Source organism: Balaenoptera musculus, chromosome 4 (assembly GCF_009873245.2).
Source record: "Balaenoptera musculus isolate JJ_BM4_2016_0621 chromosome 4, mBalMus1.pri.v3, whole genome shotgun sequence".
Taxonomy (NCBI): Eukaryota; Metazoa; Chordata; class Mammalia; order Artiodactyla; family Balaenopteridae; genus Balaenoptera; species Balaenoptera musculus.
The window spans coordinates 90,312,194-90,338,974 of record NC_045788.1 but is presented as its reverse complement, the minus strand read 5'-3'; the positions used below and the strand labels follow the sequence as shown (position 1 = coordinate 90,338,974).

Genomic DNA, 26,781 nt, shown 5'->3' with positions numbered 1-26,781 from the left:
CAAATCTTTAAATTGATGGGGTTGGTCTGTGATTCCTAAGGTCCCTTTCAGTTCTAATGTACAGTTTTATTAGCCAACCCAAATTTATATCTCGTAGAATCCAGTGTCTAGAAACAACCATGAGAAATCTTCTGGTTTCCTTCTCTCCATTTTAGCAGTAGTAGAGTCCAATTTTAACCATTCTTTCCCCCACCCCTGTTCCCTTTTTAATGTGTTTAAAAGAATTTCATCTTTTTTGATGATAGGTACCTGGCCATGAATTTCTGACTGCAGTATGTTTAGGGAGCATTCCAGATAGGACTTGAGAATTATAGTTACAGAATTCCCAAAGTTCGGTAGTGGTTGTGGTTCAGATACTGTCACATTTATGAATGAAGTAGTTATAGCTCTTGCACCTGTTGCACCTCCCACATACTTTGCTTTATCCTACCCAGGGTGTGAGATTTGTAGTAACAGAGGAGAAATTAGGATTTAGGGTTCCATATAACCGTTTGGTAGCAGAGATACCTCTTAGATGAATCTCAGAGTTTTTGAAAGTTGTTATAACATATGGACTCCAGGATATTTGGGGAATACTAAGTAAAGCAAGTTTTAGTTATGAAATACTTAACTAATCAGCCAAAGAGTGGGGGGGAAAAATCACCCAACAAAATATTTATCTGGATTCTGTCTGTTAATATTTACTTCTTATATAAAAATCATTCAGTGAACTCAAGGATATGTAATAATACAACTCTTATAAACTACCGAGGTAAGGCAATGATTTAATTGTGGTGCAGGCTCATAATGCTAATTACAGGGAAGTTAAACTATACTAAGTCACTTTAGCAGTACATGGTGCATGTCACTTGAAAAAGAAAATCACAGGTTAAAGGTGACAAAGGTAATCATCATGTGTTTTACTTCTGAGGCCCTCTTGATCTTCAGAGGACTCAATAGGAACCTTTTTAGTTTAATCCCATTTTAAAAAATGCATTGCGACAACTGCAGAGTTTATCATTTTCCCAAATGCTTCTAGAGCCATCTATGTATGGACAAGAAGTATTGAACAGCAGTGTAGTATGGCATTGGACCACTTGAGTCTGAATCCTGGTGTCCGTTGTACCAGTTTCCTGGCTGTTACCCTGGGCAAGTTTCCGTCTGGGCCTCAACTGCTTTATCTGTAAAATGTGGATAATTAGGCTTCCTACTTCCTAGAGTTGTTTTGAGAATTAAATGAACTAATGATTGTAGTTAGAATAGTGTCCTGATGTATGATTAAGTCCAGAAGGAAAATGATAAAAGGCATACTCTGTGCACATGAAAATTCTATTTTCAGTTCTAAATTACAAGTCTTCCCTTATTTACAATAAAAATGTAGTTAACTAAATTGAAAGTAAATGTCTGAAATGGAAGTGTTTATTGTTTCTATTACACAGCATTCTTTTTGACTTTGTAAATCCTAAATAGTAGGTATAGCATATTTAAATGGATATATGATGACTAGATTTCTATTACTATAAACCTGTGGTAATTTTTAGGTAGAAAAGTAAACGTTTTAAACTGTCTGGAAGTTAGGTGTTGAAAGAATAGTGACAGTAGTTGCCTGGGCTTGGCACAGTTAATAATTTAGCACTTTCAGTGGTGAAGGACAGCCCCCTTTGTCTACTGTTCATGTATTAGGTACCTATAATTCCCCATTAATCTTTCCATCACCAGGGAGCTCTTCATTGTTCCAGCTCGTTCCCCTCTTGGCACATGAATGGTTTGGATTGATGTGAAGAGACCCAGGATTTAAAGTCTCAGATTTAGCCACATTTATTACCTGTCTGAGCTGCATATTGTGGTGTTCAAATTTTCCAGTGTCATAGGCAGAGTTTTGCTCCAGATTCTCCAGGCTTATGTGATTCTTAATAAATGCAAAAGTAGGGCAAAGGTGATTTAATCCTAACCAACCTGTTAGCAGTCTGAATCTCCTGGTCTTTGAGAGTCTGACATCTCCATAAAAAAGCATACACTCAATTATTTATAAAGTAAAAAAATTACTAGGGGCCTCCATGGCCTTGATTTGAAGCTATAAGAAATTGACTTTTTCTTTTAAGGGAAAAAATGCTTCCTATACACTCTCTAAAAAGATGTTGGGAAGTCTTATTTAAAAGTTGGAAGAGTTATTTTTCCTTAATATGGAATTCTAAGAAGCACATGGAAAATGTTTAAAATGTCAGTAATTAAAAACAACTTAATGAAGATATACAAGATTCAAAATTGTATTCAATTTTCAAATTATAGAATCCAGTGTTAATTAATGGTAGAAGGGGTTGGCATAGACTGTGAGAAAAGCAATGTGGGAAGAAATATACAAAACAGCTGTTTTATTTTTTAAAGACCTACCTACCTATACAGGTGAATTGTCACCAGTGTAAATGCTGTGTGAGGGGCTGTGAAAGCTGATTTATTGTGTCTTTATCTTCCTGGTAGGAGATGAGAGAGGGGAAGGAAGGCCTATATACAATAGAGGGGGGACTCTGCAGTACAGCCTGGTCTCAGCTGGAGACATCGAGGCAAAAATCATAGCAGAGAATGGTAATAATGGGTCTTCAAGGTCATCTAGACCAAGGTTCTGATGCTTGAAGGCCTTCCACAGTTTTCCTACTTAATCAATTACTAATTTTGTCCTTGATTCGGGTCTGGTATTGAATCTTTCTCTTTTTGTGAGGTGAAAACCAGGACTAGATGCTGGGCCTCCTTACTCTGAATCTGCTACTATTACTGGTTCCATAGTTCCCATCCTCTCTCGATGCAAAAGCTCTACAAGCAAGAGAAAAATGAATATGAGAAGCATGAAAATATTACTACACTTTACACCTGTCTCAGATCATCATTGACCAGTTTCTGTGTAAATGCCAACAAAATTCCAGTTCTGTGTTCCCTTAAGCATCACTTTTTCCCATAAAGTGCCAGCCAGATCTTCTTAAGTCAAGCCTGAGGTTTCAGGAATAGCCAGCCACCTGACTTCCTTCCAGCTACCTCATCCTGTGGAAAGTTGCAGACCCTACCCCAGTCTTAAATAACAAGACAAGGAGGATCTGAATAGTTGTTTTCAGGATCTTTTCAAAGGGCTATTTTTGCTGGTGCCCAGAGTAAGAGAAGCCAGGTGAGAGCTGGCAAAGTTTGCAGTGACAGGGAAATCCCAGAACCTGGAGTTCACCCCTGGCAGTGTCCTCAGTGATGTGGGTAAGTTTAGCCATTAGTTAAAGGGTTAACACTGGGACGAATTGGAATCATCAAAGTGAATAAAGAGAATTGTCTGAATTCTCCAATGTCTATTATAATTGCCAAGTATCTGGGTGCCGGGAATGTCTTATTATTGCATACTAAATATTCCCTAATCGTTTGGACCATGTTTATTGCACTCTATTGTGTGCTGTCTAGTTCCCAAATTGTTTCATTATTATATAGATCTTATCTCAACAACAAGTCCTTTACTGGTCCAACTCATCTTTTATAATCAGTATCATCTCTCTTAATCCTAGTGCATTAGTAGGTCCTTAGAAGGTTGATTTGGGATCAGGAGGTCTCCCTAGAGGAGCAACATAAGAGCTGAGGAGGAATTTGCCTACCTCTCAGGAACAGATTTTGTAGTCACTGAATCCAGACAGCTGGGATAGCGCTGCAAGCAGAATTCTTTGACTCCTCAATGAGGCTTACCTTCCAGTTTGAGAAATGCTTTAATAGGATATAAATAATGTGCCTGATATTTTCTGTTAGCTTGTGACTTTGGGTACACATCAGACAATGACAGGTTTTATTTATTTTTTTCCCTAAAATCGGGGTGAGCAAGCATATTTTATTTACTCCAGTTGGTTCTTTTTCAAATTCTTGCCCAAACTTACTTTTATTCTAAAACTGTATATATTATTACATATTTTAAAAATCCAGTAAATATACTTGGACATATGTAAAAAACCCTTTTTGTAATAAATATGTTCTGAATTTTTGTTTATACTTAAAAATATTTGTAATAACCACAGGAAGTCTTATGCTGCTCTAGGATCATACGGCAGATTTGTAGTGCCCTTCCCTTACAGGTTGTGTTGTTCATGGAAATGACAAGCTTTCATGGTATGTGTTAAACTGTAACCTGCCTATTGTGTTCAACGTAGAATGCCGAGTTGAGTTGAGAAATCATGTTGTTTGTTCCACCCTGCCTCTCAGAATAATTAGATGGAGATGCACGTGCTCTCCATCAGTAAAGCGTATTTGTTTTGAAAGACACAGCACTCATGGGCTATCAGTCATAACTACTTCTGAGAGCACTTTAGGAGCTGCAACATCAATATTTACAAAATGCAAAGTGAAGCAAAGTGCACCGAGTCACAGATACGTGTGCTTTCTTGTTCCCTGATTCCCTCCCTTCCCCAATGTATGTAGTGTGTCTAAATCCATACAAAGGACTATTTTGAAATATGACTGGAAATTTGGGAATTCTCTAGCTAAGTAAATGCTAAGGCACTAAAATAATGCTTAAAAAGGCTTATGAAATGGAATTCCTTTTCCTCTCAAAATAAATGTATTGACTGAAAGCTAAAATCAGTGATGCAGTTAAGTGGAAGAAAGTAGTCGTGCTTTGGGATTAAAGTCAGAGCCTTTAGGCTGTGTCCCTGTTTTGCCCCTTGATGACATTGGAAAAATTATGTAAATCTGAGGCTCCTCTTACTCAGCTGTAAAGTGGGCTTAATTACACCCACTTAACAGGATTGTATAATATTAAATAAATTAATATATGCAATACATGCTTTGCAAGTTACAACGTGGTTCATGATTGGGAAATAGCAATTAAAATAGCCAGGAGGTTTTTAGAGCAGCACTGATTTTTCTTATTAGAAAATATATTTAGAACTTATTAGTGAAATGTACCCAAATTTCATATCATAAAGAGCTTTATTATAATAATCAAAACAGAATTTCTTACATATGTCAGCAAAGTAACTTCCATCTTTGAAAAAGGAAGGTGAAAGAAAAAGTAGTGTGGGCATATGGGTAGCACTGTGTAGCCCCTGTTGTTGACTGTATATTCTGCCATTAACTCTTGCTGCTGTGACAAATCACTATGTGTATGAGTGAGGCAAGCTCTCTCCTGCTTGCCCACTCTACATAATGCCGTTCATGTAAATATGGAAGGCTTAGTTAGATACTCGTTGCAAAGTACTGTGGAGATTCCAGGTAAAAAGGAACTGAATTAATGAGAAATGGTCTTAGTAGAGTTAAGAATCTTGCTTAAGGGCAAAATGACACTAAATTTGAAAATTCAATACTTGGAAGACTGCTTCTCCCTAAAATCAGCTAATGCCATGCCTTAATGATGTAGAAGAGCTTCTTAAGTGATTTTCCAGGTTTATTTGGTTTATAATTTTTTATAGAGGAGCTTTTGTTTTCTTTATAGTATAAAGCATTGCCTTTTTATTTAAATAGGATGCTAGAGGATAAAAATCCGGCCAGCAGAGGGAGCAGACTTATGTAAATTAGGTTGTAAGAAAAATATTACAGGATGCCTCAGTAAACATGTATTTTGTGGGTAATGTCCATTCTCATACTGTGCACTGAGAGAAAAATGGAAGGAAAGAAGACTGAATTTAGGGTCATCCTAAAACATCTAGCCATTTATATTCTCACTTTGGTAGTTTTCAAAAGGGAAAAAACGCAAGCAAACGGTATGCAAATAGGAACTTGTTTTGTTAATTCTATGAAGTGAAGAACTTTTAAAAACAAATATGAATTTAATACATTTGGTAAATTAAAAAAAGCTTTCAGTACTCGGCACTGAAGTTAGAGCACATTCAGACCAAACATTTTAAGAGACTATAACACCTGAAAGGAACATAAATGGAATGTATAATGCTCTGAACAGGGCACTGTTATGACTCTGAATCAGCAAATAAGCACTTTTGTATCATGTGTATTAAGTCAGAAAATTGGAATATATTTAAGGAAGAAATTTCACCAAGTGTGAAGCAAGTATAAAACAAATGGTTTTCTGCTTAACTCTAAACGGAAACTATAAATGTATCATAGCTCCCTATGTATTCTAATTAATTTCCTTGGCAAATGTGCAGTCTGATATAACATCATTAAGTTAATGCATTTTCAAGCACTTTTCATTAAATACATAATACATTCAAGACAGTAGTCCAAGCATTTGGGAATATATAGATAAGGAACATCCTACCTTCTTAAAATGTGTGATCTGGTAAATGACAAGTTAACTCAGTTCCAGTGTGCCACAGTGTAAAGCAGGTGGGCATTGCAGAAGCTAGGATAAGCTGCTTCAGTAAACACTGTAACTACTAAAATAAGAAATACCAATTCTTTTTTACATTGTGGAAAAATAGTTTTGCTTTGTAACCATTAAGACTGAGAAGTTTTGCTTTATTAAGTAAACTAAATTTAACTGTAACTTAAGATTATTTGCCATCTTTTTAGAGTAAAGAACGGTAGCTTAGGAAAAAGAGATTTCCATCTAGAGGTATCATAGATTGTTGATTCTTAACTAGACCCATTGTTTCTGGGTTTTTTTTTTTAAGTTATAATTAGAGATCAGGATGGTGAAAGACATCCAGACCTTTTTATTAGTTTAGAAAACGTTTTAAGTTAATATAAATGAAAAAATAATTTTTTAAACTTTGATTATTTTAGATGGAGTTTAATATATTTGCTTTTAAAAATATGCATGCTCATTCTTACAATTTAAAGGGCTGTATGTAAACTGGTGCACAGAAGATTAAATCATGTTCAGTGATGGGTACAGGAGAAAAGGAAATAGATAATTATTTCTCTTTATGAGGTCAAAATTATTCATTGAGTCATTTTGACATTTGTTGCCTAGAAACTAGTATTTCCAAACAAGTAAAATTGCCAGGTGTTCTGGTTTGGTAGTTTGAGAATGCTATTTGAAGTTGGTGCAAGGAACTTCTGAGATGGAGGGTCACAGGGCAGGAAGAAAGAGCAAGGCATGGTGAGGAAGGAGCAGAAAAGAAGCAGTGGCAAATGAGAAGCAATAAAGGTGACAGGAAGAGACTGCAGGGAGCAGACCTGAACAAGTGTTTGCCCACAGTGGGCCCGGCTCTGTGTCAGGCCCTGCAGATACTGTGGTGAACATTATACAGCCCTCGTTCTCTGTCAAAGACAAGTGGGATATACAGAGGGAAACACACCGTTTCATTGGGGGATGGATATTGAGTACAGGGTACTGTGGAGACACCTAAGAAGCACCTCTTTCTCAAACTAGTAAGGGCCAGTGGGGGCTTATGTGAGATCCGAGCTCCACTGTGAGGAGACAGTAGTACAGATGCGAAGAGGTGAGAGTCCCTGGTGAGTTCCAGGTGATGGCATGTAACACAGTGTAGGTAGAGCTTTAAGAGTGAGAATTGAGCAAAGAAACGTGAGCCGTAAAACTAAGTAGGGACAAAGTCAGGAAGAGTCTTGCGTGCTCTATGAAGGAAGAGGTTTGGACGTCTTCCTGAGTACATTGAGGGACTGACTATTAAAGAGATTCATGCAGGAGAAGGGCATGAGCAGATATTTGTAGTGTGGAGAATTGAAGTCAGCATGGCTATAGATAAGAAGACCAGACCGCTGAGCCAGTATGGGGGATGGACGGGAGCAGACCATGCATGTAACAGGTGGAGGGGACAGAACGTGGTGAGAGATCAGGTGTCGGGGCTAGGAGCCATTTGCAGTGATTTGAACTTACGGTGAGAAAGTAGAAAAGATAGTATATGTTTTCCAGATGTTTCTGTGAAAGGAAGGAATGTCTAGTTCCTATGCACCATGCGGGCTCTGGCATATTTCCCACGGATATGGTGGAGACAGAGGGCTGGCCCAGGCAAGGTGTTTTCTCTGAGAGGCTAGAAATCAGAGATGTAAGCGTGAATCATTGAGGTAGAGAAGCCAGAGCCTGTGACACAGTTGGAATGAGCTGTGAATGCTTTCTAGGAAATTAATCCTGGGCTTTAGAACCAAGAAGATTAGGAAGGAAGTCAGTAAGGGAAGTGCGAGGTGGAGCCTGTGAACAGTCTTAGTACCAGGCAGGCCAGTTCTTCTTGGCTGCTAGTTTCATGGCTTGGGGTTAGGCAGTCTCCTGGCCTGATGGCTGGAGGCCAGTTTGTACCAAAAAAGAGGACTAGCTAAAGGAGGAGGAGGATTCAGAGAGGGCTTTAGACTTGAGATTGTGTACAGACCGAAAGAGGAGGTATTAACTAGAAGGAACTGTTGATAGTTCATCAATAGTTCATCAAAGAAACTGAAAGACTAATGGCCCAGGGTAGCAGGAAAGATGAGAAGCACAGACTGGGATCGAGAGGAGGAGCTGACCTTGAAACTCTGCCTTTGAGATAAGGTAGAAGAAACAAGTTTTGAAATTGGTATGCAAGGTGGGACTTCGGGAGGGTCCACATATGAAGACCTTTCTGTTAACCAGGAGGCAAAGACATTTTCTTAGAATGGCTAGGATTATGGCAGGAAGGACAGTATGGAGAAGCTTGGGCTCTGGGGACAGAAGACCTAGGTTTGAATCCTGGCTCTGCCACATGCTGGCAGAATGGCCTTGGGCATGTTGTTTAAGCTTTGTCATTCCCAGCTGCTTCCTGTATAATATATGACCATTATAGTTCCTTTCTCCAAGAGGTATATGGAGGATTAAAGAAAGTAATTCATATACAGTGTTTAGCAGGTAGCAAAGGTTTAATCAGGTTAGTTATTATTAGGAGGCAATATTGTATAATGGTCCAGAACCAGACTCCGAAGCCAGACTGGAGCCAGATACTGGTTCCACCAATTATGTGCTAGCAGTGTGACCTTGGACATTCTGTAATGTACAAGCATAATGCATAGTTAATCAGGTGATCAGTAAATATGTATTCAACTTCATTGACAGTAAATGACTCCGTGAGCTTGTCTTCTTGTGCTTCAGCTTCTTTCCAATATGATAATTGTGTCCCACCATTTTGATACATATAATATTATAAAAACCTTTGTTAACTTAACAAACTAAACAAGGCAAACTGTATGTTATCTGTGCCTCAGTTTTTTTCATCCGTAAAAAGGAGATTATAATAGTACCTACCTCTTAGGCTTGTGGTGTGTTAAGAGAATTAATAAGTAGAATGCTCTTAGCTTCTGGCGCATAGGAAGCAATATATACATAAGCATTATATATATAGAAGCATTTTATACATATATATAACTGTTATTACTGTCCTTACTCATCATCATCAATAGGGGTTGAGGAGAAACCAATAAGTTATAATGGGCACTGTGGGATTGGGTGGGACTAAGACACGTCAAGACTATGAATGAGCACTGAAGACCAACCTGAGGTTGGAAAAGTTTGTAATAGTGTGAGACCACGGGAGCAGCTGGCAGCTTGGGGATAGACTGGGAAAGAAAAAAGGTTAGGTGAGTTCAGAGTTGAGGTTAATTAGCAGACCAGTTATGATAGGAAAAGAGAGCTAGTGAGCTGAAGGTGCTATGCTATTCTATTTTGAGAGAATAATGAGAGTCAGTAACAAATAACCAGAGAGCGGAATAAAGCTACTAAAACATGTTCTTAGACTAGTACTGACAGCTGTTTGGAAGTGACTTAGGTTTCATTATATTTATTACATCGCCTTGTCAATTTGCCTGTTTCTCCCCTCCCCTCCCGAGCAACCCTTCTGGGTTCTTATTTTTCCTTCTCTGCATATTTTCTTTTCAAGCCTTATATCTCGTCTGCCTTCTAGCAAAACAATGTAAAGAAACAGCATACTAAGAAAGCAGAGAGGTGTTGTTTCTGTGTTCACATCCTCACGTACTCCCTGTCTGGCACGGGATGTTTGCTCTGACAGATCCAGAAAATACAGCATCTGGCATGTTCTTTACTAAACCTCAAGGGTCTCTGTGGGAGGAGTTCATATGGAATCATTATACACATATTGTACGGGAAAATGATGATTGTTATACAATCAAGTGTCAAAAAATATGGCACAGCCATTAAATGTGGGTGGCCAAAACAGGTGCTCAGGGAGGAAAGAGACAGGAGCTGGGGCAAATGAAGATAGCTCCTCAGAAATGGGAGTTCAGAGGGACTTGCACAGAAAGTGAGAATGGGTGTGTGGGGTATGGTGTGCGGGCCTGGGAGAGCTGAGGAAGCACAGGGCAGGTGCTGCCAGACAGGACGACACCAGCCTGGCAGGGGAGCAGAGGCGGCAGGGGCGATGGTTAAATGAGAGGTAAGGCTGTACACGTAACTCCCACAGTGCATAGCTCAACATGTGATCAATACATGCGCGTTCAGCTGCATTGAGAGTAAATGAGGAAGAGACTCCCGTGAGTTTGTCTTGTTGTGCATCAGATTCTTGTCGGTGGGATAAGCATGTCCTAACCATCTAATAAATGGATTAAAAAAAAGAAAAGCACCTTTGTTAATTTAGAAACTAAAAGAGGCAAATGTATTATGCTAAGCCTGTTGAAGAGTAGGAATTTGGTGACTTTGTGATGAAGAATGTAAAAGCCACCATAAAATTATAAGAAAACAGAGAGTTGGGCTTTTGGGGGAGGGTGGTGTGATGGGGAACATGTTCCAGCCTGTTACAGAGTTCCTTGTGTAAGTAGTTTTTCTTCCCTGAGTCACTTCTTTTGGTGCCTTATCTCTTTCAAGGTAGCTGTTGTTTCTATCTGTAGCCTAGAGTAGCGTGCATTTTGACAACCACGTTAAGCTCTCCTAAGGCTAAATGTCAAGGAGTTGTAAGTATTAGAGATCTTAGAATACATATTCCTTCATGAGAGAAGGACACAGGAACCAGAACTGCCAGTATAGCTAAGCCGTTCTTTAAATAGTGTGTGTCTTATTAGTATTCATGAAGAGCATGTAGATAACATCTTGACAGAGTTAAAGTTTCAACTTGAAGAGCTACTGCTTTTCAATAAGGAGTGCATTTAAAGACACTCTTTGCATGAATAGAGTGACTGAATTGCTTCTAAAATGAGAGTATTACTTTATAGAAAGATATTTTTCACTTAATCTGTCTACAGTTTAGAATTGTCATTAGAATTACAATAAATAATAATGATTAGCACTTGTAGGGCTTTAATCTTCAAAGAATTTTAAAGTTAATCTAATTTAATTGTCGCTTGGAGTCATCAGAGAGGTACACTTACTTTTCTGCTGTGAACCATTGAAAGTGTTCACTTTCCAACCCTTCGGTGCTCCCTTTAGGTAGTCCCATGGCTTCTAAGCTATTTGTTCTATGGGAAATGCCCAGAGCATCAACAGATGGAAGGCTTTATATTAGAGCTTCTTGTCCTAGGTGTGCATTTGGGCTCTTGAGTTGGGCTTCCTGCTTCTAGTGCCAGCTTCTCTGCTGCTAACTGTGTGACCTTAGGCAAGTGGCTTAACCCTCGGCTTCTTCAACTGGGATGCATAGTATAGTACCTGCCTCAAGGGTTCTTGTAAGGATTAAATGAGATAATGAATATTAAGTATGAAGCGATTAGTATTTAATAAATATTAGCTGTGTGTTAGTATTGTTTTTAAAATTATCCTTAGGAACAATTCATTCTGGGAAGTTGTGATATGTGGTTAAGTGTTAGGTGAGGAAATTATAAGCCATAAATACCCTTTACAGTGACCGCTGTGTACCAGGCTCAGTTTGAGGTCCTGGGACAGAAGAGTAAGAAACCATGACGCCTTCCCTCTAGAAGTTCAGAACCTATTTTGTGGAGGATAGTGAGGGCATAGATAAAACTAACTGAAACACCATGGTAAGTGCTTGACCAGCAAGCTCAAGTGTGATCAAAGAGCGATGGCATTTGACTTAAGGTTTTCACAGAAGGCTTTAGAAGGGAAGTGATATGTTACCTGGACTTTGGAGGAGGATGTCCGTTTTGGCAGAAAGTGGGAGAATTTTAGGGAGCGCGCGAGGCAGTGGAAGCGAGGGGTGTCGAGCGCAGCAGCACTCTCAGAAGGTTTTAAGCAGGTTGGTCCAACTTGTGGGAAGCCCTAGAGCTACCGATTTACCACCATTTCTTGGCGCTGATTTTTCATCTTCTCTGCAGATCCGAGACAGCTCTAAAGCTTTACAGTCTTAGTTGGACCCAGGAGAGGCCTTACTTGAGGTTAGAAGGCATGGCTGTCTGACAGTGAAATTTCGTGGGCCTCCCTTACCTTCCCCTGTCTCATTTGGTCTGAATTTCCATTAATATGATTTGAATGGGATTTTATTGGACATTTAGGAAACAGTTTAAACTCTAAAATACCCCTGTGACACAGTTAAATTTACACAGTGTTTTAAAAGCTAAAGTGTGCTGATTGCCTAAGTTGTGAGACAAGAGGATCTTACAGAATTTATGACTATGCCAAGGCCCTGTTTCTGACTGTATATCACTCAGACAAAAGAAAAGAAACTTTCCCTCTTTCTTTTTCAGTTGCTGAGGCTGGAGGTTATATCATCTGGGAAGCATGTGGACCACTGTTAAATGGGAGTCCTCTGTGCTGTCTCTTGAACTGCATCTTAGGCTGAGTTAAGCGAGAACTTGCTGCCTGTTAAACCCATACTCCCTCTAAAAAGCTTGTGGGTAAAGGGAGGATTTACTAACATGGAGTGAGAACCTTCTAGATGCCAGGCTCTGTGCTGGGTGTTATATAAAAAGTGTTCTCACAGTAGAGCTATTACTTAGTTTTGTTTTGTTTTGTTTTGTTTTTTAATTTTTATTTATTATTTATTTATTATGCTTATTTTTGGCTGTGTTGGGTCTTCGTTTCTGTGCGAGGGCTTTCTCCAGTTGCGGCGAGTGGGAGCCACTCTTCATCGCGGTGCGCGGGCCTCTCACTATCGCGGCCTCTCTTGTTGCAGAGCACAGGCTCCAGACACTCAGGTTCAGTAGTTGTGGCTCACGGGCCCAGTTGCTCCGTGGCATGTGGGATCTTCCCAGACCAGGGCTCGAACCCGTGTCCCCTGCATTGGCAGGCAGACTCTCAACCACTGCGCCACCAGGGAAGCCCCTATTACTTAGTTTTAATGTGTGGAAAGATCAGCAAGATGAATAACTTTACAACAAGCAGTTAGTGGTAGAGGCCGGATTCTAAAGGAGGCCTGTCAGGCTTCAGTGTCCATTTTTTTCTTTTGTTAAATGTGGTATTTACTTTGTCCTGTTTCTTCTATGATATTTCTTCTTTAAATTTCTCATGAAGTTTGACCTCAGCAAAGGTCTTCATGAATGGGCTTGCTGCATTTGAAGAATATAGGTAAATGAAGTTTTTCCTAATTTATCACCAAGTTGATTTACATTTACTTCAGTATTATGAGTATCTAATTAGGGTAACTCATCTGGCAAAGAAAAGGGAACACATGGGTTGGTTTGTTTTTATAAGATAAGTAAATATTCAATACAGCTGACCCTTGAATGCAAGGGTTATATAGCTTTACAGTCACCTGCCTGTACCCATGGCTCCCCCATCTGTAGATTCAACTAACCGTGGATCATGTAGTAATATAGTCTGTTTTTATAGAAAAAAATTTGATGTATAAGTGGGTGCTCACAGTTCAAACCCGTGTTGTTCAAGGGTCAACTGTATTTTGGATAAGGACCGTCAGCCTCCATCGTTTGATAATCTCAGCAACATAATTTTATGATATTGAGTCTTTCAAGTACAGAGTCCACTGGTAGTTGAATAACCTGATTTGTTATTCTACAGTTGCCATGCAGAAAGGAAGAAGGACCCCTTTTGAATAAAGTCCCCCAATTGCTTCATTCATTACATATAGATTGCTAGCTTAATTTGCTCATGTTCCAGAACAAGAAGCCAAACTTTATAATGTGTGGGGGGGTTTTAGTGGCAAAATAATTACAAAGGTAGTCCTCTGTTACTGTCAAAAATTAACAAAAATTAACAATTTTTCCTCCTCATTGTTGAAATAAGAAAAGCAGTATGCTTGAGTCTCAAAATTCTGCCTTCTTTTCCCTTTTCTTTCTCAGAAGATGTTTTTCTTCATCTTTTCTTTCATTCTTCTCTCTTGCTTTCTCATTACTTCTGAATGATAATCAGGAGCATCATCCCCTCCCCCCTCCCCCCCACACACATTCTTTTGCCTTCTTTTAACAGTTTGAAAACAGATCCATGGTGAATTAAAAAGTAATCAGATAACGATAAGTTATTAAAATCTCTAGTTTATAGTTTGGGGTATTTCATGGTCATTAGGTCAGTTACACTTTTCTTGACTGTTTTGTCCCAGGTTTACTATCTTCAATTCAGCTTTCATTCATGCTAAAAATACTTACTTCCCCCCTACTTTGTTCTAGACTGTGCTAGAGGTTATCAATCTTATTTTTCGTACAGCACAGGTTTCGGTGGTTCTCACACAGAACATGCCACCCTGGCCTGCATTCAGTGTTATATACATAGTCTTCAGACCTCCTTTTTTCCCACTCAGGAAGAAATATCTGAATTCACAGGAATGAGAGAGATGGGGGTTAATTTTGAAGCCATTCTACTGTATAAAAATAGTGAATTATCACCATAATTTAGCATGGAGTTTCATATGGTTGTTTATAACAATTCTCACAACTAACTGATCTTGATGTTCTGATAAGCCAGATGCTTCTATATAAAGATAACTAGTCTTGATCATCAAGAAAAAGGCCTAGTGATGGAGGTAGGATGCACCCAAATAATTGTAATTCAAGGGAAAATGTGGTAAGTGTTGTTAGCAATATAAAATCTTTCTATTGTATTTAGGGGGATGGAGAGATTAATTTGGGGAGTATCAGAGAAGATATACATTATCGTAGTGCCGTAGCAGCTATGTGGAAAGAATCAGAACATTGAGGTGGAGGGAGGTGAATGTGGTTATTTTAAACCCCAAAGCCACATATACCATCCATTCATTCAATTCTTGATATTCTGTTTTCTGTTTGAATATTAAAATTACACATAAATATATGCAAAGGCACATACACGTAAACGCAGTTCACACATAATCAAATAGCATAATCAGAATCCTTGAGGCTAAATGATGTATTATTCTCTGGGCACTGGCAGTCACTTTGACCTCTCCCGTTGATAACAGCTTGCCTGATGTATAGTTTCCCATTAATTTCTTTTACTGTTTAAAAACTGTGTTATAAAATATCCGGTATTAAGACCCAGTATGGGTTTAATTACCACTCAGGCATCTCATCCTGAAGTGATTAATAAGCCACAAAAATAGCTGTTTCCTCTTCTCTCTATATAGCGTCGGTATTTTTAGAAATTGGGTTTTCCATGCCAAGTTTTATTCGTAGATAGACTGGGAATCGTTAAATGGTCTATCAATTCAAAGAAATCGTTGTTCCTTTATTATTTATTAAGAGCATACCAGATAACTAATTCCATTTAGAGTTTTCAATAACTTCTACTCTTGAGGCAGCCACATGAATCATGTAATTGCTTCAGATACTCAGCAGAAGTTTCTTGCTAAAAAAACCACGGGAACATGTTTTTCTCACCTCCCCACCCTTTTTTTTCTTTTTTTGACTAGACACAGCTTTTAATAATGAGGATTTTATCAAAATGAAGATTAAAAGATTATTAAAATGAAGATTTTATTGTAGTACAAGAAATAATCTGAACGTCTATCAATCATGGAATAATTGAGAAAATTGTGATATGTTCCTATTTTGGAATATTATATTGTTATTACAAAATGAGGATGATCAAGGCGTATTGACTTAGAAGAGCATGATATTTCCAACTTAAAAGTTTTAAATGGCTGTGTTTACTGATATATTTGTGTATAGAAAAAGGTACAGAATGATATTGTCCTAAGGATATTAAAGTTGGTCAAAGGATAGGAAAACAGAGGAGATGATTATTAACAGAAGAGAATCCAGAAGTAGACTTATACACATGTGGTAATGTAGTATAGGATAAAAGTAGCATTTCAAAGGAATGGGGAAAAGCTGGACAATTTAATAAATGGTTTGGAACAGTTGGTTAGCTATTTGGGGAAAAAAAAAAGCTACATCCCTCCCTCACTCCTTTGTCAGAATGAATTCCAGATTGATCAGTTATTTACATGGTTTTTTTTAGAATAATGAAGTCACATAAGTTCTCGAAGGAAACATTAGTGAGTATTTTTCGATTTTGAAGTGAAGAAGACTTAAATATGACCCCAAACTCAGAAACAAGGAAGGAAGATTAAAAAATTGCTTATGTCATATTGTTTTGAAGGCTTGAGAACTAGATGAATACTGAAACTATATGTTCATGGATCCTAGTGTCAGCAACATGGCATTAAAAGTTTATTGATAGTACTTTGCAAGTGTTTGGACCAATACAGATTTAAACTGACCAAAAGGACCACCGCCCTGTGATTTTGACAACGGCATTTACGTTTGTAATTGTCAGCATGAACCATTTAAGTTGATGGCATTTAACTGTATTGTTTCAGTTTTCACATGAGTATGTATAAAGAGTAATTTGTATATTAATGTTACTTCAAATGAATGAATGCAAAATATTAAATAATTATGAGAAAGCATGTAAGAAACTGTGTATAATTTACCTTTGGGCTGTGGGGCTGGGCATGATGGAGAAGGTAAACCTCATTTTTTGTTATTTTCACCTTTATAATATAAATATGTAGTTTCTTTCATTGAGAAAAACTTTTAAAAATATTCACTGAAAAATAATTTAGAATTTTCGGCTTCTGAAAGATATTGTCAGATTCATAGCCTGACTATAGCCTAGCTATTTCAGCCAGTCGTCTTTTAGGGGAAAGAAGCCTAGAGAGCAAAACTTTGTTGCTGGATTGTAGTGCATATGTAATAGGGAGATGCAGAGATCTTTGTGATTTGTTGTATCACAGGCCGGTACAGAAGGGGGCTCATCCCATGAAGTGATTCATGCATAGACGGGATCCTTGCAGGGTGCACAGTTAGATAGATAGATAGATAGATAGATAGATAGATTTATTTATTTATTTATTTATTTATTTATTTCTTGCTGTGTTGGGTCTTCGTTTCTGTTTGAGGACTTTCTCTAGTTGTGGCAAGCGGGGGCCACTCTTCATCGCGGTGCGCGGGCCTCTCTTGTTGCGGAGCACAGGCTCAGTAGTTGTGGCTCACGGGCTTAGCTGCTCCGCGGCATGTGGGATCCTCCCAGACCAGGGCTCGAGCCCGTGTCCCCTGCATTGGCAGGCGGATTCTCAACCACTGCGCCACCAGGGAAGCCCCCATGCACAGTTAGTGTTTGAAAAATGTGTGTCGTCTTATGAAATAGTTTTATTTTAAATCTAAAACATTTGATTCTTATAAAGCATTCATTTTACTTAATAATACTTCAGACTCAGATTTATCATAGTCTAGAATGTGAAATTCACGTAAATTATGATGATAAAATAGGAACCATTGGAGAATGCAGGGAGGCCCACCTCTGTGAGCACCTTTGCTCCCCTGGGAGGCATCTTTCACATTCCTCTGGTGGAAACACTATTTTGAGTAAATACAAACAGGTGACAGTAACTTGTAATCATCCTAACACTTTATTTGGGTTTTGAGTTCTGAAGTTATGAAGTGGAAGGAAGCAGATTTCATAAAAGGCAAATTTTATTAGCAATTTAACCCACTAAAATGAATGTTTGATTATGTACTTAGTTCTTACTGAATCCAGTAAATGTCTAAGCTGGTAGATATTTTAATCATTAAAACTGTAATCCAGTTAAAGTTAAGGAAGCTAAATAAACTAATTTTAATCAAATTTACTTTGATTTCTCTGTTTCTCCTTATTTTCATTACTACAGGTCACAGTAATGAAAGGCAGTAATAGAAATAAAGATCATTCAGCAGAAGGAGAAGGGGCTGGAAAACGACCAAAACGGAAGTGTCTTCAGTGGCATCCATTGCTAGCAAAGAAACTTCTTGACTTTTCAGAAGAGGAAGAAGAGGACGACGAAGAGGAGGATATTGATAAGGTAATTTCCTCCTTTTATTATAGAAGTTTTAAGTTTATTTGACCATTCATTCTAGAAACTGCAGTGAACATGTGTGGTGCAAAGGAGGCGTTTCTAGGAGTCTGTATAACTTGAATCCTAGTTAACTACTTAATCTGCATTTTTATTCCAAATGTTGATGGCTCTTGAAGTATCTGTAGTAGTAGTTTAAACTGAAACAGATCCTTCTTAAATAGTATTTCTGTCAATTAACTAATAATTGGCAGACAATATTCAAACGCAGTGAGTTCATAAAATTTGAGGTGCTTACCTGCACCCACCTGTTGCTCCTGGCCTCTCTTTCTTCCCTCCCAGCCTAGCCTCGCCACCGCAGGCAGGTTCAGAGCTGTTCAGGTCCTCATCTCTGAGGCCTCCAGAGCATCTGGCTGCTGTCACCCCTCCGTGCCTCTGTGCTCAGTCAGTCCTCCTGGTCCCCTCCTCTGGTCTCACAACCTGAGCAGCCGGATCTTGCGAGAAAGTCACACAGCCGTGCGGCTGGCTTTAGAAAGCCACACGTCCCTTCAGATCTTGGCATGACTGGTTCCTCCTCTTCGTCATTCAGGTCTCAGCACAAGGACTACCTCCCCATCATCTCAGGTGTCCCTCCCACCCAATGCATTCCACGTCTGAGGATTTCCTCCCTCACACTTCTTATTTGCCTTGTGTTTAGCTGTGCACTTGTTTATGTCTGCCTTCCTAGACTAAGCTATAGCTCGGTAAGAGCAGGGGTCTTGCCCTTCCTGTCCTCTTCTCCTTCCTCAAAGCCTAGAATGGTGGCTGGCACAGAGTAGATTTTGAATAGTTATATGCTTAGTAGAAGAATAGATGAGTACTGGACTTCCCTGGTGGTGCAGTGGTTAAGAATCCACCTGCCAATGCAGGGGACACGGGTTCAAGCCCTGGTCCGGGAAGATCCCACATGCCACGGAGCAACTAAGCCCGTGTGCCACAACTACTGAGCCTGCACTCTAGAGCCTGCGAGCCACAACTACTGAAACCCACGCGCCTAGAGCCCGTGCTCCTCAACAAGAGAAGCCACCGCAATGAGAAGCCCGCGCACTGCAACGAAGAGTAGCCCCCGCTCGCCACAGCTAGAGAAAGCCCGCGCGCAGCAATGAAGACCCAACGCAGCCATCAATCAATCAATCAATCAATAAAAAATAGATGAGTACTTATTTTGTGTCACTACAAATTTCATAAACATGCTTTTACTATTCTTCAGGCCTTCGATATCCGTTCAGTCTTTTGTCCTAGGCTTGGGTCAGCTCCCTCTTCCACTCATCTCAGCAGGAATTATAAACATTTTTCCTGTTTCACAGACATCTTCTCTGGGTACTGTTTATGGTCTCCTCACTGCTGAACTTTTCTTCTCTTTCACAGAGAAAATAGAGGCCACCAGAAATGACTCCTTTAGTTTTCTCTACTTACCCATCTTACTCTTATCTCACTCCTTATCCATCTTTTCCTTTCCGTTTTCAGAGAAATGGTGTTATTCTTCCTGTTTGAGGAAATTGCCAAGTTTATGCTTATGCTTAATTTGATCTCTCTGACACATTTGCACCTGTTGATCACTTGGTCCTTGAAGCTGTCTGCTGTTTCCATGACAGCAATCACTCACTTCTATTCCTCCCTTCCCAACTATACCATTCTAGTTCCTTCCAGTTGATGTCCCTCCATTATTCTACCTTCAAATGCTGATGTTCTCTGGGCTTCTTATCTTAATTCCTGTCTCCACCCTGGACCTTTCTCCTAAACTCTGGACTTGTATTTCTGACTGTTTACTTGACGTATCCACTTAGATATCAAATCAGAATCTCAGTTTGAATGTGTTCAAAATGAAGCTTTCACTTTTCTCCTGCAAACCCCATCCTCCTACATCTTTCCTTTCTCAGTGAATGGCAACTCCAACTGTCAAGTTGGTCAGACCTGAAACCTTGTCTGTTTTCTTTTGCTCAAGTCTCGCATCTGTCCATCCATCAGTAAATTCTCAGCCATACCTTCAAAATATGTTCTCAAGTTGACCCCTTGTTAGCAATGTCACTACTGCTACCTTGATCCAAGCCACCACCAATGCTAGTGCAGATTATTGTATTCTGCCTCTTTCTCTGCCTCTGCTCTTGCCGTTCTACAGTCTGTTCTCAACAAAGCAGCCAGAGAGAGCCTTCCAGAGTGGCAGGCCAGTTGTGCTACTCTTCATCTTCATGAGGATGGGGGGTCTGTATGCTCACTGTTCTGTCTGCATCACCTAGAACAGTGCCTGCTCTGTATCGGGTGCCCAGTAAATAGTTATTAAGTGAAAGAATGAAGTCATCGAGTCCTGTTCTCTTTTTGGTCCACATTCAGAGATCTCACCCACACCCTTGGTCTTACTTCTTTATATTGGTACATCAGTTCATTATCCCAACTGGGACTTCTCTGCTAAGAGCCACTTCACATTCTGCCACCAGATCTAATTTCTCTCATTTGAGAAAAAGTGTTCTCTGTTGTGTATGAAGGAATCTTGCTGCCAAAGTTGGAAACACTCTTCCTTTTTCAACCTTTACATCCAGTTAGACACCAGTCACTCTTGGTTCTACCTCATTAGTGAATATTGTTTCTGTTTTCAGTTCTCCGTTCTCATGATTACTGCCTTGATTCAGCCCTGTCTCCATTCTCGCATTGACAGCTGGAATAAACTTTTAACTTGTTCCTCTAGTTTTGTTTGACTCTAGTTTTGCTACTGTAATTTATGCTCAACACTGATGACAGGCGTTCCCTCAAAATACAGATACAACAATGTCTTTCCCCTGCTTAAAACCACTCATGGCTCTTCATTGCATCCAGCTGTGGTTTCCATATCCTGGTCCAGTGCTAGTGTTGATTTGTTGCAGAGTGTTACTTGGCCTCTGGTGAAAGAAAAATAGGTCCAGATACCTTTTCGTTTTAATTTAATTTATATATCATACATTTATTTATTTGTTTACTTACTTTTTGATTAGTTAATTTAATGAAACAATTATAATATTAGATAGTAGTTAAAAATTTTTTTTAATGTTCATACTTGGCAAAACAAAAAGTTGGTAATCTGTGTTGGTCCCCTCCCAAGGGTTTTTATTGATCCATGCAGTCTGAAACCACTCATTTACAGGGTTAAATGCACTTTTTTTTTCTTTTCTTTTTTTTTAACACGACAGAGTACATTCTTCATGAAGTGGCCCATACCTTCTTCTGTAACCTTAGATTCCTGTTCTAATCTTTTATATACTGGTACTATTGAGCTGCATATAAGTGTCTGAACTATTGAGCTTTAATCTCTGTTAGTTCCCCATGACTCCCCATTGACTACCCTACACGCTCTGATTCATCTTTCAAAATTTAGTCCAGACCACACCTTTTCTAGGGAGACTTCCCTGTTCTCCTGCCCCTCTGCTAGTGCTTCATTACTGCACTGGTTCATTGTTGCAGTCATCATCCTGCTTTTTAATTTATTTGCTTATATATCGTTCTCCTCTCCCCAAACAGTGAGCTCCTTGGGCCAGGATTTGTCTTATTTATCTCAGCTCTTGGCTTGAGTTTTATGATTTAGTAACTGAATCAAAAGTTATTCTTTTCTGAAGGGAAACTATAATTACTTCCTCAACCTACATAATACATTTTTTTATGCCTGAATTTTTTCTGTAGCTTCTCAGTTTCAGAATGCTAAATAAATATTCCTTGAAAACTCAAATCATTTTTAATGATTGTACACATAATGAGGAAGATAAATCTGTATCCTTCACCCCCAGTAATAATCCCTAATGTACTTCCAAATCAAGTAGCTATGACTTCACGATTGTTCTGTACTATTTGTGTTTGAAGATAATTGATGGTTAATTAAATGCATGTGCAATACTTAATTTAAACTTAAAAGACTTTTTAAAAACATCTAATTGGATTAAGCTAGTGATTTGTCCTAGAGCGTCTGTAACTGTTGCCCAATAAACACGATATAAGAGAACCTGGTTGCTTTATAGTAGTGGTTCTCAAAGTGTGATCCCCAGGCCAGCAGCCTCAGCATAACCTGGCAACTTGTTAGAAATACACATTCTCAAGGCCCACTCTAGACCTACAGAATCAGAAGCTCTGGGAATGGGACTTAATCTGTGTTTTAACAAGACCTCCAGGGATTCCAGTGCCCACTCATATTTAAGAACTACTGCCCTACTGTGTAATGCAGTCTGACAACTACCTCGATCCTTCTTGATTTTAACTATGAAGCAGCAAGTAAAGAAATGGTTTTAGTAAGCATTCTGGACTTCTGTTCTTGGTTGCACTGTCATATTTTAGCCTTAGAAGATACTTAACAATCCTGTTATATTCTGAGATTCTGTGATCAGAAATGTGCTTTAAGAAATTTAACCTGCAGCCATGCGCAGGAAGTATTGTAAGAGATTGAAAGCAGGAAGACAAGGCCATAGGCAAGAGTGGTACTAGGGCAGTGGCAATGAGAATGACACAGATGGAGAGGATCAGAGCTTTGCAGAAGTCCTTGAAGACCTTGAACGAAATGCTTAGGAAAAGGGAGGATTCAAAACAGACTTTGAAAGTTGAAGTCCTATCACCATTGAATTTCAGTGGACAAGAAAGTGTGATGTCTACAAGCTTGAAAATTTACTATGTAGTTCTTCCTTCAAATAATGTTAGAGGTCTGTTTTGATTTTTACACTAGGAGGCTCCACTTGTGGTATGTACAGAAACATTAAGTAGTCTGTATTAGATTTTTATCTACTTTCATGTTAAACATTTTCATATTATTAGTTGTACAACAGCACATTCCAAAGAGCAGAAAGACAGAACTAATGTTCATGTATCTTATGTGGATATTGTTGTTAATCTTGAGACCCATATATCACAGAATGGGTTGAATCCTTCATTCAATAGTTAGTTAAATACTAATGTTAGACCAGACATTAAGCTCTGCACTGTGTATGAGGAAAATAAGAGAGCTTTTGTCCTCAAAGAGCTCACTGTTAGTGAGAAAAAAATGTAAGCGATTATAACAACAATGTAATATATGCTGTAATACAGACATGCACAGGTTGCTATAGAAACTAAGCAAAAGAAAACATCTTAAGTTGGTTACCAACCACAAACAGTGGTTGATGACTTTTAAAAAATCATTTTTTCCCCCCAATTTGTAAGTTGTTTAAGTGGAGCTAAGGAAAAATACAATTTGAAAACCAAGACTAATTGTTAAAGCAAAGTTATCCAGGATGTGTTAAACATTTGGCTTTTGTTTTATTGCTTTTGTTTAAGGTTCAACTTCTTGGGGCCGATGGTCTAGAGCAAGATGTTGGTGAAACTGAAGATGATGAATCACCAGAACAGCGAGCCCGGAGACCAATGAATGCATTTCTCTTATTTTGCAAACGTCATCGCTCCCTTGTACGTCAGGAACACCCCAGGCTTGATAACCGAGGTGCTACCAAGATACTAGCTGATTGGTGGGCTGTTCTTGATCCAAAGGAAAAGCAGAAATACACAGACATGGCCAAGGAGGTAGGTTACAGTGACGAGGTTTTATGGTGACTGTGAGCAACCAATCCTGTAACCCCCAGTCAGTAAATTTGGAGTCCGTGCTAAAGGTCTAGCAGCACGAAGGTGAATCCTTGAATCAAGTGTTAAGTGAAGACATACAAGCTTTGTTCCTATCCCTGAGTTCCAAGTCCACCTTGCAAATACTGGTGAGGTGCCAAAAGCAACCTATTACCAAGAAGTTTTTTCTCATTGTGTATATTCCACTGATTGATGTGGGGGATTGATTTTTATGAAGGTGATTTTATTTATTATGAATGGTTTTTGTTTTTAGTTTTTCTAGGAACCCGCTTCTGCTGTCAGAGAATGCCCATAGTAAAGATTGACAATATTAATCTAGTTCTGATACTGAATAGCTTTGTTTGTAACCATATCTAAGTCAATCTCTGGGTCTCAGCTTTTCTTTTCTTTTCTTTTTTTAAAATATGTTTTTAGAATGAGAAAGTTAGAGCAAAATTTGTATCCCTTCCAGCGCTAATACGTTTTGATTTTGCAATAAACGCAATTATCAAGAGATTTGCGTTGACTTGTTTCTGTAGGTTGTGCAGCATGAATATTTAAAACCAGTAAATGAATGAATGGCAGTGGAACCGGATGTACTGTGATGTGTGCATGCATGTAAACACTGTGTAGGCAATAGTTGGTGAGAAGTATTTCTATGCAGGAAGGCTATTCAGAGAGGTGGGGCATTAATTCCAAAATGTGAGTAAATTTCTTGAAAAATTGTATTCTGGTCTGTTCCTAAAATAATCTTAAATTAATGTGAGTTCATTATGCATTTAAAATGTATTGTCTAATGGATTTAGCAAGTAAGGGGAAAGCAAAGCAATATCATTGTGGTTAAACTTGAAAGCAGTAATTCTGTTTCTTGAGTGTTGCAACTTGCAAATAATCTTGATTCATGCAAGCCCTAGCCACACAAACATTTGGTTAAGTTCTATGGAAAGATGAACCAGCAGGGGACAAATACAGAGTTTCAAGTGAGACATTTTATTAGACATCTCAGTATGTAGAAAAATAGTTCTTTCAATTGCTGTGGTTTTACTGAGTTTTTTAACAAGCTAAGATGGAACATAAAAATTTCTTATGCAATGTTCAGGGAAATTTGAATCCAGAGTAAATGATTAGCATAGTTGCTATGTGATTAACGATTACATAAGGCTTCAGGAATTAACTGTATTGTTAAAGACAGGATTTTAACTATGTAGAGCATCTAGAAAATTTAAAATCAATTCCAGTAACCTACATGATTTTAAATGTTGCAGGACATTTTCACGACATAACAGTAATTAACAGTAAAATTTTCCTATTAAATAGCTTTAGATCCTTTCATAGTCACGCTTATATGATAAAACAATTATCTGAAACCTCATAGGGAACTGCACAAACTTCCTATAATTAAACTCATGAGTTTGTTTTTGGATTACTGTTTTTGGATAACCTGCAGCCTGTCTCACGTATACTGTTTGCTTTTTCTTAAATACTGCTACTTTACAAACCAAATAGGTGGCCATTTTTAAGAGGAGGAAGCATTATTTTCATACAGGAATTCCTTTACTAATTACTTAATTAGCTTCACAGTATTTGCCACTGTGGTGAGTAATGAAATCTAAATCTGATAAGGTGCCCCCCACTGCAAACCACTTCAAGTAGAGACCATAACTGGATCTTCCATCTCACAACTTGCCTTGTTGCTCTTATGAAATATTGTCTCACTTCTAGTACCAAGTGTGGAAGGTTCAGTTGCTTTGAAAATCCTTTATACAATTGGTTTCTAGGCATAAGTGATACTTGTTTCAACTTATTTACCAAATGGTTTTGAAATTACGTTAAAGTACAGGTAATTGTGCTGGTGCTTTTTGTGTTAATATTGCAGCCTTAATTGAAATGTCAGTTTAATCAACAAAAACTTATTGGGTGGCTTCAGTGTACCGGGTCTTAATGATTGTTAGTGATAAATACGGTCTCCGTTCCTCAAGGTCCCCTCTCTCCAGGCAGTCATTTTTAAAACTATTTTTATATGTGTAAACTTGTAATTTTAAACCCCCAATTTAAAATGTGTTCTCTATTAGGAACAAGACATAGTCTTGCAGCATAGTTTGCATGTGAGTGTAAATAGTTATGTGATGTTCACCAATAGCTATTCTGTCATTACCAATTGAATGAGAAATACTTAATTTTTTCCATTCTCTTCTTGTTTTTAAAATATATTCTTAAAGTAATAATTAATACAACTTTGAAGAGATCATTTTTTTTAACCTGTTAAAACTTTCTCTGACTCTTCCCTTGCTTTTTGGTTATTTTCTATTTGTGCATCTGGTAAGAGGGCATACCTGTTTTGGGATTTGTTTTCGGTTTCTTGAATAATTTCCCAGTACTGATTGGCATTGTTGAAAAAATGGTTGAAAGAGGGTTTCATATTCTCTGATGAATCTCATTAGAGCAATAATTAGTTATAAGTAATTTAAAAAATACTGTCCTAAGGATATAACCTGGGTTCTTTTCTTAAATTCAGCAGTGTGCATGATGGTGCAGTGTTGTGGACATTCACAGGCTCTAGCTTCTTCAACTGCCTGTTAGGAGACCCAGAAACAGTATTATTTTTCCTTTTAACATTTTCCCTTACAAATATATGAATATAAGCCTGCATTTTTGACTAGGATATTGCTGGAAACTTCCACATGCCACTTAAACTAATAGTCATAGTTAATTAATGGACAGTCAATGTAGAGGATCACATATGTTGTCCTTCAGGTAGAGCAGAGTCAGTGCAAAGAAGAGGGGAGGACCTGGAAAGTTAAGGCAATTTTGAGTGACCTTTATAATACCCCCTCCTTTGGTTTTTGTAGGATCTGAGGCATGAGGCAGAATGCATGCATTTATTGATTGGTTCATCCCAGACTGGATGTTTTACCTAAGCACAAACATGTAAAGTCAGTTATCCCATTCTTCAGAGCAGGGATCTAAGGCTCTTTGGAATTAGTATCTTGACCACCTCTACATTGGTGGAGCCTGGGATACTCTTGCCTATTTGCCTCTAGCATCCTTTTAGTATATACTGCTCACTTTAGACAGCTGAGAGACTAGAGATTTGAGTAAGTCAGTCAAAAATGGTAACAATAACGTGTCGTGGGTCTTACGGGAAGAGTCTGCCTGTGCAGAGGTTGGGGTCAGGTTGGGGGTATTTCAGGAAAGGCTTTATGAAGTTGATAGAATTTGGCGTGGGCTTTGGTACAGGATTCAGAAG

General features: G+C 38.5%; 1 protein-coding gene across 14 annotated transcripts in view; it reads left to right on the top strand.

Annotated features, from left to right (window-relative positions):
* BBX (BBX high mobility group box domain containing) overlaps nt 1-26,781 on the top strand; it is a 278,769-nt gene that overhangs the window by 165,410 nt on the left and 86,578 nt on the right. For all 14 annotated transcript variants that reach the window (XM_036850548.1, XM_036850546.1, XM_036850547.1 and 11 more), the window contains 2 exons: nt 17,793-17,963; nt 23,256-23,498. In XM_036850548.1, coding sequence (XP_036706443.1) covers nt 17,802-17,963; nt 23,256-23,498 — 405 coding nt within the window. In that variant the 5' untranslated portion in view covers nt 17,793-17,801. The remainder of the gene's footprint in view (nt 1-17,792; nt 17,964-23,255; nt 23,499-26,781) is intronic.